Below are 15,081 nucleotides of genomic sequence, written 5' to 3'. Positions count from 1 at the left end.
AGCTCACTGACTGGACAGCATGGCTCACCATTACTATCCTCCTCATGCCCATGGCCCTTCTGGCTCAGTTGGTCAGTCTTTCTTCAGTGGAGGAACTTTGCTACTGCTTGAAGCAACACAAGTCCCAGGCCACACATTCCCAACATGGCCTTCAATCTCCACCTGCTCCAAGCTGTGCAGCCCTCCCTCCACCACTTAGACTCAGAAAAGACCTAGAAAAAAAGGGCACATATAGTGCGTCCACGCATTTTCTTCCATTCCTCTTTGCTGGAGACTCTAAAGCAGTCATCTCCAACCCCTGCTCCTGGAGGGCCGCTGCCCTGCATGTTTTAGGTTTCTCCCTGCGCCAACACACCTAAGTGAAGCGCCAGATGGTTACATGACAAGTTGGTAATAACCAATGGAAGCAATGAATTCAATATGCAAGGGAGAGGAGACCATCAACCAAACGCTGCTATACTATACACCTGTCTTATTCTTTTAATTTTGAGTCATCTTTATTTTTCATTCTCTTAAATGATTTGTGATATATAAGTAAACTTCCCTTGTCTACTATCCCACAGCTACAATATTGCATGGACACCTTCTGCTCTGAAGGATATGAGCCCTCCCATCTCACAATCTACATGCAGTAACCAGAAACCATACTGTGGTACCAAAGACCACCACCTAAGTGTATGGCCAGAATTCTGCCAGCTGCCCTCCGAAGATATTAAATTGGATTTGTACCAATAACCTCGCACCGTACTGCGACCTCAAGAAACCCTGTCCCAAATGTAATGGAAAACACCCTGGAACCTTAGCATGTAGCAAACCAGGGGAATGTCTGCACCAGTAGCTATATTAAAAAGTCCTCCTTAAAGTTTTTGAAGTGCTCTTAAGCTACAGAGGTAAATACCTTTTGACATAAGCCACAATGGTGGCTCCCAAAGGACAATGCTACTGTCCACAACTGCATCTTACCTTGGGCTTGGGACAGTCTACATCTCATCTAACCCCTTGAAAAAAATCAAACAAGTCAAACAAGCCTTTACATCTACCCATCTTGGCTAAGCAGACCTACTCAATGCATCCAGTGGTGATATATATATATATATATATATATATATATATATATGTATATATATATATATACATGTTTGAAACTGTACACTGTGCCTTTGAAATAAATAGATAAATGATGATGCTCCGTCAGTTTCTTTATGGTATTCTCCCGTCTTGTGAGCTGTCGAGGCTGCCCTAATGAGGTGATCTGAGGTGAAGGCACAAACTTCATTGGCAGAGAGAGAGAATTGCATTACGCTTGAACCCAACTTGGTCCAACGGTGCCGTTCTTACAAAAGTGGAGGAATTGCACATGCAAAGCCCCTTGGATATGTGTGCTCTGATATTTCTGACCCTGATCCAGCCACACCCAATCTCCTTCTCATGGGGCGACAGTGCATTCTTATGCTGTATTCAGAAACACAGAATAACCTTTTGTCAGCCATCATTGTGGTGGTACACTTAAGCTGCCACAAGCGTATTGGCCCATTGGAACTTCTCCTCCCAGGTTTTGGAAGTGAATGTTTATGTGGCAGAGGTCAGTATGAAAAGGTCGTACCTGAGCGCCCTGTTTGTATACTGTCTGACCTGCCATCACGGAGGAGGACCCTAAACCACTCCCTGGAGCTCCTCACAGGAGCCAAATATGAAAAGCATATTTGAGGGGTGGCTGCTGTGAAGAGCAGGTCTGAAGGAGGCGCAGGAAGTATAAGGATCCTAGTTTATATATGGGCTTGTTTTCAGGTATGAGCCTTTTGTACCGCCTGCATCAGGAAACTGGACTCTCTGCTGCAACACAGGTCTGAGTAGATCTATAAAATCAGCATGGATTGGTGCCTGTCTACAACAAAACAGACATGACTCATTGTCCCTTAATATATAATCGTACCTGGTCATCAGCATAGCCCTCATACAGTCCTGATTAGAAAATATTCAGAGTCAGCATCGGCCGGGCTGAAGACTACACATTTGAAAACGAAACAAATCTGGAGGTGTGGAGTTAGCTAGAAGAGGTTTTCCTAGACCTCTGAGGCCTCTATATTAGCCACTACTAGTATAACACATTGAATCTGGGACTGAGCTGTCGAGTTTCATTGTGGGTAACGTAGTTACCAGCTTTAACAAGGGAGAAACATGTGTGGGATGAAAAAGACAAAATCGCTGGTTCTGTTTATCAATTTTGATCTTTTTTTACTGTCCATCATGTGTCAGACAATGTTGCAGGAGTGCAACCATGTATCAGCGGAGGGCTGTTTTTGAGACAGCTACCTTATTACTATGGGTTAGCATTAACACTGCTGCAGTGCCATCTCAGCTAATGCGTGCTAACTACTCAAACAACAGACTGGAAGAGTGCAACACTATAAGGCAATCAAAAGCCAGGCACTTGATGGTATTAAGTTGCTGTGAGCTGTGAATTCACCACTTCCAGGCAGAATGCAGAGGAGAATGTTATGTTGGAGCCTCTCCTCCGTCTCCCTCAGACTCCCCCTGGGTCTGCAGCTGCCTGTACGGAGAGCAGGGTGAAAGCGAGGAGCACTCACTCTGCAGAAGCACAGGGCACACTGACAAAACCCCCGAAACAAAAGCAAAACACCTCTGACTGCTGGACATGAAGAACCTCAGTTGAATGTTGGGTCTCCCACCTAATGGTTGAAATCTTGGACTTTCAAGGGCCAGCCCTAGCCTATAAGGACAGCTGCATAAAGCCACCGGCATGGACTCTTATTTTGACACTGACTTGTTCAGAGTTCCAGGGGACTAGAGCATGTCCCAGCACACGTTTCCATGCACAGAAGTCCCCTGAAAATGGTCTTTCCTGGGTTAAGGGAACAATCAGATTAATGAAGATCCCCTCGTTTACATGAGACGGGGTTGAATGGGAAAATTTCGGAGTAACAGCACAGTAGGTGGTGCTATGCTACATAAAACTGGACTGAATACTGCTTTTTTTCTGCTTCACCTTTGTCAAAATCACAAGCGTCTGACTTTTGGACAGGATTACCACAGAAACAGGACTTCTTGATCCTGATGTTAGTTGCCATGGTGAAGTCCTCCCTCAGTTTAAAGGGAACGCTCTATTGTTGTTTTTTTCACGTTGTTTTCGGCGCCGTTGCTTCCTGGTTTATTCTATTTCTGGGTCTAAAGCCACTGCAGTGGAGTGGGGAGGGGGAGTTCTAACCCACGGAGCATGCACAGAAAAGAAACCAGATAGTAACCTGGGAATGCTGTTTACATGCAGGAATAATCAGGTACTGAAGGAGTTCTCTTGGGCTGTTACCCGGGGTTAGAGAGCTCTGGTTTTACCAGGGGTACGGTGTTTACATGGTGTTTGAGAAACAGGAGTATGCCCTTAACCTGAATATAATCAGGTTTGTAAACTGCATGGAAAGGCACTGAGTGTGAGGTGGGCTACACCTGCATGCTGTCAGACTGTGGGAACACAGACTGTTCCAACCAGGACCTTCCTGCTGACACATGTTGTCCTGTTCCATTAGAATGAGTACACTTGGCTTGTTTTCAGAGTTTGTCATTATTTTAATATCAAAGGACGATATCATGTTGAGCTGAGGATTCAGTACATCCAAGGATTTTATGGAAACTGTCAACAAATTCAATAAATAACAGAAATGAAAACAATCACAGCTGGAGTTACACGGTACTGACAATAGATCAAGCCATTCCTTAAGTCATAAATAAACATTCAATATTCATACAGACTTTTCTTAAAACAAAGAAATCAACTATTTATCTATTACGTAGTTTAAAACAGCATTCGGAATAGGGAGCTAAAACATAAATGTATGTACAGTTTCTGGTAGATATTCACATTCTATCAAAATAATCCGTTGAAATGAAAGCCTTCAGGTGTTGGTAGTAAAAAGGAGAGCAGAGCTGAATACTGACAGTCTGTCTGCTGAAACGTTCCAGTCTCCCTGGGCTCAGGGTGTGTTTCTGAGGAGGAATCTGTCTGTCTGCACCCGTCTGTGTGTGTGTCTACAGGTGTGTGCTGTAAAAGGCGGGTGCAGCGTAGCTCTGTGTCCCCAGCATGAAGGGGGACAGGACGTGGCTGGCGGTGAGGAAAGGCAGCTGGACCAGGCTGCCAGTGGGGGGGTGATGGTGGCTGGCGTAGCCGGCGTGCATGGCCAGGTGCCCGCTGATCGGAGGGGATGGGCTGAGAGGACTGAGGCTCCCCAGGCCTCCTACCCCTGCTCCAGCACCTCCTCCACCTCCTGCGCCAGTGGGGGCGGAGGTGTCGGCTCCGGGGTTCTGTTTCTTCCACTTGGTCCGACGATTCTGAAACCAGATCTTGACCTGGGTCTCAGTGAGGGAGAGTGACAGGGCCAAGTTGAGCCGCTCACACACTGACAGATAGCGCGTGGACTTGAACTTGTTCTCCAGTGCCACCAGCTGCTCGTAGGTGAAGGCAGTCCGGGCTCTACGGGGCTTCCCCGACTTGGAGTCCGAGCCAGAGCGCTTCCTCTTGGGTTTGCCCTGCGAGCCTTGGCCCCCGTTGGTTTGGCCGTCTGTGATCTGGCCTGCGGGGCCTCCTCCGGGGCTCTTGCTGTCTCTGCCGGGATCCTGGTGGCTGTGCTGGCCCAGATCTCTGTCTCCATTACTGGGCAGGGCTGAGCTGCTCTCCTCACTGCTGTAGGGCCCATCTGGAGCCTCTGAATCTGGGGTCCCGGCTCCGTGATAGTCATCCTCATCTTGGCTCCTATATGCAAAGCCCTCCTCTGAAAATACACACACAACAAAGACGAGGTCAAATTATCAGCCAATACAAAATTCGACTTTAACTGCATGAAGATCACATAAGATCACATCTGTGTGTGTGTGTGTGTGTGTGTGTGTGTGTGTGTGCTGGGCTGCAGTTCCTCTAATGGCCAATATATGTTGGCCTCAGGAAATGTATTAAACGAACTTGAAATGACATCTGTGTCACACAAACAAATATTGAAGTGGAACTTGTTGCATGGCTTGTGTGTGTATATGGCTAGCATGTTTGTCCTTTTGGTAGCCATAGATTTTGACTTACGCCCAAGATACTGGAGCATTACCCTGCCCCAGGTTTGTAGTTATTTCAAGGGCCTTTATCATTTTATATTGTGCTTTAGTGTTATTTATTACCAAATACATTTGCAATAAATCGAAGGGCCATGGTGACCCAGGGACCTTCAGAGACCTTCAGGGACCTTCAGGGTCCTTCAGGGACCTTCAGGGCCCCAAGGCGTGAATGTTGCTCAGTTTCTTATCCAGTCTTTCCAAAGTGCACCTTTGTCATTTACTGTACAAGATATGGCAACTATGTACTACAAAGATAACAATAATAACTTACGGAATGTGGTTGATTGAAAGAACGTGAACAAGACATCATACAGTTTAGAAAACATACAAACAAAATGATCGTTTAAATGAATTGGCAGTGTGGAAATGTGAACAACAATCTAAATCACTGAGGCCTGTGCTCCCTTTATGTCTAATTAGATTTAAATTTTGATTTGAATTTTTAAAAGCGTTCCAGAGGCAGTAATCACACACATTAGTCAGTGTGCTCAGTGAATTTATCATTCTCTATGAGTTGTTGTCAGTCGAACCTTTGGGGATGGTCCGGTTGGCGGCTGACTCATATAATTAGGAGGAGGAGGAATGTAAAAGAACTCTCCTTAGCTCCCCCCACTGTGTCTTCTTACTGCACCAGGTCAGCTGGAGCACTACTTCCCCGCTGCGCTCTGTCTTTCTTCTCTTATTTTGATATCTCTATTCAAGAATAAGGAGGTGACGTTTTAACACCATTCTCTTTTCAGCTTAGTATTTCGTTTGGTACATTACCAAACAAATGGCAATCACTGTAAATGTAAATTGCCTCATAGGGACTTGGGGGCCACTGAGGGTCTGGGGCCCCGGGGCAGTTGCCCGCTGTACCCGGTTGGTCATCCTGCCTGCTCACGTGTCTAAAATGTTAGCCAGAGTTTATTGCAAAGAACAAATACATATAAAATCCTAAAAAAATATAACAGGAAGGTATTGCAGTCATAGTCCAAGTGCAACGTTAAAAAGGTTTTGATAAAAGCATTCTTTATTATATTTGTGACTTAATAATGCCTGTTTCTGTCTGTAGAAAATACACTTGATCTTCCCTGAACAGCCATTGTGAGCATGTATATTATAATAAACGGATATATAAATAAGAGGGTATAAAACTTCCAAACACAAAAGAAGTCGGCTTTATAAACATGTATTTAGCCTTTTTGGCTGCCTGTGGCCTCCATACTAATGATTTGCTTAAAGACGCTCTTATGACAGCTGGGGCTGCTATTAGATTGCAAATGTTAGCCCAGTGTTTGGTGTGGGAAAAATGAAAAGCGTATTTGAATCACACTTTACTTTGGACTGAAAAATAATCAAATAAAAACAGAGTTTACTGTTGAGCTCAAACAAGCTGTGAATAGGCCTACATGTAAGAAGCTAATGGAAATTCTAGTTATTAAAATAGTTATGAATGCAGGTGACACCATACACCTGGCAAAACACATACAGAAATCCTCCAAATGAATTTCTTTGAAATAAATCCACAATAAGGCCCTTAATATTCAGCTTTAAATATCAGCAAACATAGGTTTACAGTCTTCACTATAGTGGTGTGACTGAAAACTCCATTTGAATCAAAATGAGACTGGAGTTATTTGTACTTTATAGCGTAGGTTAATTATCCAATCAAACAGGATATTTTACCTTTATTTTAAACAATGGTGTGGCGATGACTAGTCTACGCGTAAGCCTTTTAAATGCTTAAAACATTATTCTAAACATTATTATATTATTATTATTATAAAAATATATCTCTGCTTTGGGAATCTAAACATTTCTCAAATGTGTTGCATTGGAAAGTTAACCTTAAACCCTCTGTTTCTTAATGTCTGCAGGTGTTTTGTAATTACCAGAGGTCAGACAAAAAGAAATGCAAAGATTAAAGGATGGAAAAGGAGAAAAAAACACTGGAACAACAGTTTCACGGGCCTATCATGTCCAATATGTTTTATGCTGCTACACTTTTAACACTGTTCACACCTATCGCTCCTTAACACTTCTTTAGTTTGTACTTATCTCATTTCAATAATGCTGCTAAACTGCACTCTGCATATTGTTTTATATTGTATAAACCCACGTTTAACCACAATGTCTGTTGCACTCTGTCACATTTAGTTATTGTTGGATTTATTTTATGTGAGCTTTGTTTTGATTTGATTTATGTTTTTATGCTTATTGTCACTCTGATCCTTTCCCACCTTTGTATTGAAACTGTTGCACAATCATTTCCCTCGGGATAAATAAAGCTTCTTGAATCTTGAATCTATAATATCAAAATAAGGAGACGGAGCTCACTCACACACACACGCACGCACGCATGTACACACACACACACACACACACACACACACACACACACACACACACACACACACACACACACACACACAATACTGACTGCTGTTCGAAACAGATATTCACCAATCAATATTACCGATCGCACGCACGCACGCAAGCACGCACCGTGGCAAATTACCTAGCGCCTTTTTTCTTTCTTTCTTTCTTTTTAACCTGAGCTTCAATAAAGGAGACGCGTTTTTGTTTTTTCCTTCAGTAGAGCACTGATGAATATTTCAGTCTTCCTGACACAATCTGTTCTTTTCCAAAAGCACCATTTGAGTTATGGACACGACACCACGCTTCTTTTTTAAGGCATTCCCCGTGGTTCGGCTTGTTCCACCATCGCGAGATTATTCCGAATATTCAACACGGGCTTCCGTCCGACACTTTATAGTTCAGATTTAGACTGTAATCGGAAATCAACACAGTAAATCACACTTTACAGAAAAATACGCAGAAAAGTCACCAACCAAATTATTCCGTTCAACCCTCACGCAGAAAACTGGATATAGGGCACGTATTAAATTAAAAATAATTGTTCAACAAAAGCTACCAAGTGTAAATGACACACATGAGTTCATTTCCTCTGAACTTTGGCTTCTGGAGAACAGGTTTCGAGTCAAAAGGAGGTGGAATAGGGCCTCACTATGATCCAGTAAAGACACAAACATACGTTCAAATGAAGTGAAACGAAAACACTTTTTAAAAACACACTCGAATCAGTTTATTCAGCTGGCGCTGCCGATCAAAGACATGTGGACGGGGACACGCGCTGGAGGGCCGATGGGCGGGAAAAGAAAGCAAAGGAAAAGGAGAACATGACCCGGAACATCAGAGAGCCAACTCGGACTTACTGCTCTGGTATTCCTCCGCGCCGTAGCAGCCTTTGCTGGGCTCCAGGCTGGGCTCGCGCTCCCGGTTCTCCGCTCCGTACGCGCTCAGCTCGCGCTCACCTCGGCGGCTCCCGTGCTGCTGCTGCTGCTGAGTTCGTCGGTTGCTCGTGAACTTGTTGGGGTCCAGGATGTCCAGTACGGAGAAAGAGGTGGTCCGGTGCCCGGTGGGGCCCTGGTGAAGAACGCAGTGGAATTATTCCCTCACAGCATGTAGTTCTTCCCGCTCCCCTCTGACCTGCGGCCCACCCCGCGCCTCTGACCGCGCCAGCTGCGGACGCGCTCCGGTACACTTCCTGGGCTTTTAATCATTTTTAATCCAGCTATGTATTCATTTATAAATGTGTACACCTATTGTTTTTCATGTTTAACACTTGCCACAAAATATTTTCAATGACAATAATAATAATAATAATGATAGTAGCCCAATAGTAATACGAATAATAATAATAATAATAATAATTATTATTATTATAATAATAATAATCAAAATAATAAAAGTTTCAATAAATATCCCATAGTCGGTGAAATAACAGCAGGCTACATTAGTGTCCACACCTGTAAATCGTGTTAAAGCAGTGAAGCAGACAGACTGCGTGTGAGCAGCACACAGCCAATAAAGCGGGCTGAACTGTATTCATAAAGCAATCACCCAACAGGAACACAGATCAAATACATTTCCTATCCAATAATACAAGGCGGACCGATCAATCACATTTTTAATTCGCTTTGTAGTGCTGAATGGAGAAAAAAACAGAGTTGGACAAAAAAAACCTCCTGATTTTATAAATTTTGGATGAACAGAACTGGAAAACAAACACACGTCATTTTTTGGGGAGTTTTATGAAAGCATTCATTTATGATTTCCATAAAATCCACACTACCCCTTTCCCTTAAATCGGTGTGACCCTGTGTATGTGTGCGCCGTGTTTACTAGGCCTTTTTGATATAGATATGTAGCCTCCGCTGGATTTATATCCTCAAGATTTATGTGGAGCCCCAAAGGTGGCCAAGTGTGCTGGGCAGATAAAAGGCTCCCCCTGCACTACATCCTGATTAGGATCATTCATTTATTAATGAGGCCAGTCTGGAGCATGTCCACATGAATAATCCCACATTAGTAATATTATAATTCTCTCTTGAAATAATCCGAGGGAGCATTCGGGTATAGCACCCAGGGGCCTATTAACATCTGATGATAAGAAGAATGACACACTAGCACGATCAGAGGTGTGATTAAGAGGAGTAATCCTTTATTTAAGATAGGGACCAGTTCATAATAAACCTGAAACTAAACCTCATCCACGACAAGGCCATTTCATCCAAGGCTATTTAGGCTGTGTGAGGGGTTTATTTAAGTTTTTTTTTTTTTTTTAAACTTATAGTACTTTATGGAATTTTCGTTTTTCTGATGATTATTCGATTTAAGGGAAATAGAAATATTATATTGTTTATGTGCTGCATTTCGGATCAAACGACATCCCTCTGAAATCGTGGAATTGCATGTTTTCATTCCGTTTGTATGGATCCCAACCAATAGGGACAAATCATTTTCCCCGTGAGCGCTTATGGAAAATCATTCGATGGTATCTATATACTTTATTTTTATTGTTTCCCATCACATTACCGCAGCAAATTGGCTGTTAATTTTACTGCTATATCTTAATTAAGGCCCCATGTGCCTGCTCCGACCTCCAGCCTCACCGGGACTACGCAGGCCGACGAGACCCGAGTTCAGCTCCTAAAACCACACAAGCATCACTCGCCCTCTTTTTTTCTTTTCATCCACGCTTCTCCTACTTTTCTGCTACTTCCCGCGCCTCCCTGTCTACAGAACACTGTACTCTGGATCCATGTATCCCCTCCTGGTTTCTACTGTGGGGCTCGGCTCTGTCTGCTGCTGAAACCCCCCCCCCCCCACACACAAAATCATAAAGTTTTTCTCCCATGCATCTCTGTGTACCTGCTGCGGCGGGGCTAACACCGGGTTCGTCGGCGGAGGTTCCGAGTGGTTCTCCACGGCCTGAGCTTCTCTGCCTCCCGCCACCGCGTTGGAGAAGAGCCGCTTCTCCCCCGCGGCGCCTCCGTCCAGCATGTCTCCGCTGTCCGGGCCCACCACAGTCTGGACCCCGTCCCCGCCGCCGGGCGCCGGTACGGCTCTGTCCCGACTCAACACGGGCTGGACCGCGTCCGCCACGGGCCCTGCTACGGCTCTGTCCCGGCTTATCACGGTCTGGACCCCGTCCGCTCCGGGCCCCGGTACCGCTCTGTCCCGGTTCATCACTTTACTCTCCCTGTCCCATATATTAAGAATCCGGATGAAAACGCACGGGCGGTTCAAAAGGAAGCGGGGTCAGAGCAGAGTGTTGTCTTCATGTGAAAAGTAGACACACGGGCCGGCTCCTGAGTCCCGTCAGCGTCCGGAAGGAGGGCAGCTCTGGAAGTTTCCCATCGGTGAGAGGGGCTCAACTCAAACTTCTTCTCTCCGGCTCTTTCCCCTTCATCCTCTGCTTCCACCGCGGCAACGCGACGTCTCCGGTGATCTAATGTCTGTCTGTCTTGTACGGCGCCGTTATCCCGTGTTGGCACACACACACACGGTGTACACACACACACACACATAAACAGCGCTCGGTGTCCCGACCTCCAGCCTCGCGCGCTCTGTCTGGTCACCGGTGGGTGCGCGCTCTGGAAGCCTGGCAGGAGTTGAAGGCGGGACGGACGCTGCTCTCTAATAGTTCAAACTAGCTCTCTCTCTCTCTCTCTCTCTCTCTCTCTCTCTCTCTCTCTCTCTCTCTCCATTAGTTAAGCGAAGCCCCCCCCCCTCTTCTCTTCTCTATCCCTCTTCAGCTCGTGCCGCTCTCAACGCCTTTTTTGGCTTTTAGCTTGCCCCTCGAGGATCCACCATCGCCTATGTGTGTGTGTGTGTGTGTGTGTGTGTGTGTGTGTGTGTGTGTGTCGGTCTCCTTCCCTTATTTATGCATTCCTATTCAACTCTACGGGTTGTAATTGGCTACAAATGAATCCCATTTCCACTAATAGTCTATTATCTCGAGGCTGCGCGCGAGCGGAGGTGCGGTCCGGGCCAGTTCGCTTTCCGAGCGCGAGGAGAAGCAGAGAGCGGGAAGCGCGCGCCGGCTCTTGTCAGTTGAAAGGCTCACAGACACACACATTTACTGTAGGTTAAGATGTGCACGTGTTTACATGTTTACATGTTTACACGCACACGGAAGTGAAACGTGAAGCTCTGTAAGCTCACAGGCGAAGGTGTTTAAAATTCAAAAAGTACTGCACAGGGAATCATTTATATATTGTATATTATATATTATTATATTAGTAAATCATGATTTTACTGAACTGTTATATTAGTAAATCATAATTTTAACTGTTATATTAGTAAATCATAATTTTAACTGTTATATTAGTAAATCATGATTTTAACTGTCATATTAGTAAATCATGATTTTACTAAACTGTTATATTAGTAAATCATGATTTTACTAAACTGTTATATTAGTAAATCATGATTTTACTAAACTGTTATATTAGTAAATCATCATTTTAACTGTTATATTAGTAAATCATTATTTTAACTGTTATATTAGTAAATCATGATTTTGCTGAACTGTAATATTAGTAAATCATAATTTTAACTGTTATATTAGTAAATCATCATTTTATTTAACTGTTATATTAGTGAATCATCATTTTACTGAACTGTTATATTAGTTAAATCATCATTGTAACTGTTATATTACTAAATCATCATTTACTGAACTGTTATATTAGTAAATCATAATTTTACTGAACTGTTATATTAGTAAATCATAATTTTACTGAACTGTTATATTAGTAAATCATCATTTTAACTGTTATATTAGTAAATCATCATTTTACTGAACTGTTATATTAGTAAATCATAATTTTAACTGTTATATTAGTAAATCATCATTTTACACAACTGTTATATTAGTAAATCATCATTTTACACAACTGTTATATTAGTAAATCATCATTTTACACAACTGTTATATTAGTAAATCATCATGTACTGAACTGTTTCCTTCCAGTGTATGGGACTACTTTATGCATGATTCACTGATATTGATGAATATCAGAATATGAAGGCCCAAAGTTGTGTAAACTGACTGATCATGTTTTTACACTGCAGTTATGCTGGTAAAAAAAACACAGTTTTAAGAGCACAATAAACACAACACAAGTTGACCCAACAAAATGATTTGTTCCACCATTTCAATCATTTCTTTTTAGATGAGAATCTAAAATGTGAAGTCTGAAAATACACTTGTTCAAGTCTTTTTATGGGACAATTCATGTTTTCCAGAACTTGTCCCCCAGGATCTGCAGCCATGCGTACAGGTGGCTCGACAGACCCTTCTCAGGTCTAACCGTGTTAACTAAGTGTGCAGCAGAGTTACAGTGGCCACTGTGGCACAAGGTGAACTGGTGTGCGCTGTAATGGATGTGTCGCTGATGTGTAAAGTGTCGCCTGGCTCAGCTTTACTCCTGCATCCACATGAAAGGAGCCCTTATCTTTAATGCAGATTCCAGGGTAGGGCCTCTCCTCAAAACTCAATTACGGCCTGAATAAAGCCCGTAATGTCCCTGCTGCAGTGAAATATTGATTCCTAATCCTTGGCAGTCATTACTATGCCAGAAAATAATAGACCACAGAATTGGATTTTGATTTAACACACTACGTGTTTATTCTAATGCTAAGGACTTAATATTCCGTTGACTCTTATTTGAGAGGGGGGGTAGTCATGGAGGCTCTGACGCCACACTTTTTATATTGTTGTGGAAGAAATAAAAAAAAAGAAAGAGGGGTGATGGGACATCTTTCCTGTCCTCCTCCCCGGCCCTAACACACAAGGTCAGCTCCATGTAATTGCCTTGCTCAATGATCCTTAGGAGGAAGAAATTAAAAGTTGAGCAAAATAATGACTGAAACAATGAGACATGATTAGCCAATCAGAGAGCTAAACCCATTATGGCGGCCTTCTGATCTACTTCCTGCTTCCGCCTGGAGGCTTTATGGCTTTATTTTAAAACAGTCAATATATTAACCAGATTAAATATCCCAGCAGCTTATTCACCTTGGGAAATATTAGCATCTTAACTATGGTGGAATAAAAAACTATAAAGCACTGCCAACACTTACTGCTACAGGAACAATGGAGAGTGAAGCAGGGCTAGGGAAAACCACCCACGTGAGTACGACAAGAGAATTTATTAGGAGTATTATGATTATTATTGTATCTGCAGATGAAGTCCACACATGTCAGTCAGCCTCTTCTGGATATCACTGAGAGGTAACCATGTCAAATTAAAGATGTAGGCCATAACTATGTATAGCATAAAAGATGTACTAGTGTAAGCTTAGACATCCATTTAACCCTGTTCCACATCTGTGAGAGCACCATGACATGCCTATGTAAAGACCTACCATTTACCACATACTGGGCCCTGAGTCCACTCTGAAATGTACTGAAGAGTTGGGTGATAAAAGTCATAGATACTGGAACGTTGTCTCCAGAAATGTAAGAGATACAGTAATTATTATATGAGATTATTAACAATCTAAAATTAATAATTCGCAAAATGTTGCAAATAATGTAATAATAATGACAAAGAAATTCTATTAAAAAGGATATTAATGAAAAGACCCCAAATATTCAAAAGAACTCTAAAGGCAGGCTTCAGTATCCCAGAGTAACCTGTGTAAAAGACTGCAGTAAATCGCCACTATGATGAATCATTTACTTAAAGTGAGGATCTCATCGCAGCCATTTCTACCTTATCTTATTACTGTTACACACACACAAACACACACACACACACACACACACACACACACACACACACACACACACACACACACACACACACACACACACACACACACACACACACACACACACACACACACACACACACACTGTCTTGGTTCCCACAGTGTGTGCCAGCAGACGCTGTGGGAACAGACCCAAGCCCCTCCATCTCCCCAGTCAGCATGTGTGTGTGTGTGTGTGTGTGTGTGTGTGTGTGTGTGTGTGTGTGTGTGTGTGTGTGTGTGTGTGTGTGTGTGTGTGAGAGAGAGAGAGAGAGAGAGAGAGAGAGAGAGAGAGAGAGAGAGAGAGAGAGCTTGTGTGTGTCTTGTGTCTGTAATTATTCTAATGAAGGTTAACGAGCTCTGCTCAGCCTCCTCTTTATTAAATTAATCTCAGGCAGTAATGAATCATAATTACTATAATTAGCAGCTGGAGCTGCCTGGTCTCACACTGGTGGCTGCTCCAAGTGAGGCCATGATACGCAGCTTTCCTCACACCCACAACCTTCACCTGCTCATCTCTCTGGCCTGGCTCTGGCCTGGCTCTGGCCTGGCTCTGGCCTGGCTCTGGCTTGGCTCTGGCCTGGTTCTGGCCCGGCTCTGGCCTGGCTCTGCTTGCTTTCTACACATATCCACACCCATATGTATTGTGTATGATGCACTTTACATTATTATTGCACAGCTGATCAATATTTCATTGAGAAACATGTCACACAAGTTTGCATGAAGTGAAGGAGTCTCGCTCTTATTATTGTTATTTTGTTCCTGCCAAGTTCTTCCTATAATCATTATTCCACATTCCTGTTACTAGAAAAAAATAAACAGATTTGCTACATATACCGGACATGTTTTTGTTTCTTTTAA

The 15,081-nt window shown here is 43.2% G+C and overlaps 1 protein-coding gene across 1 annotated transcript; it reads right to left on the bottom strand.

Moving 5' to 3' along the window:
- Window positions 1-4,041: 4,041 nt before the first annotated feature.
- nkx1.2lb (NK1 transcription factor related 2-like,b) lies at window positions 4,042-10,647 on the bottom strand (the record flags this gene model as incomplete). The annotated part of the gene is made up of 3 exons (XM_083914844.1): window positions 4,042-4,781; window positions 8,331-8,541; window positions 10,330-10,647. The coding sequence occupies 3 exons, from the start codon at window positions 10,645-10,647 to the stop codon at window positions 4,042-4,044; spliced, it is 1,269 nt and encodes a 422-aa protein (XP_083770970.1).
- Between the last annotated feature and the right edge of the window lie 4,434 nt (window positions 10,648-15,081).

Source organism: Echiichthys vipera, assembly GCF_963691815.1.
Source record: "Echiichthys vipera genome assembly, chromosome: 6".
Lineage (NCBI taxonomy): Eukaryota > Metazoa > Chordata > Actinopteri > Perciformes > Trachinidae > Echiichthys > Echiichthys vipera.
Note: the sequence above shows the minus strand (reverse complement) of the source record. Positions and strands in the feature narration are given on the sequence as shown.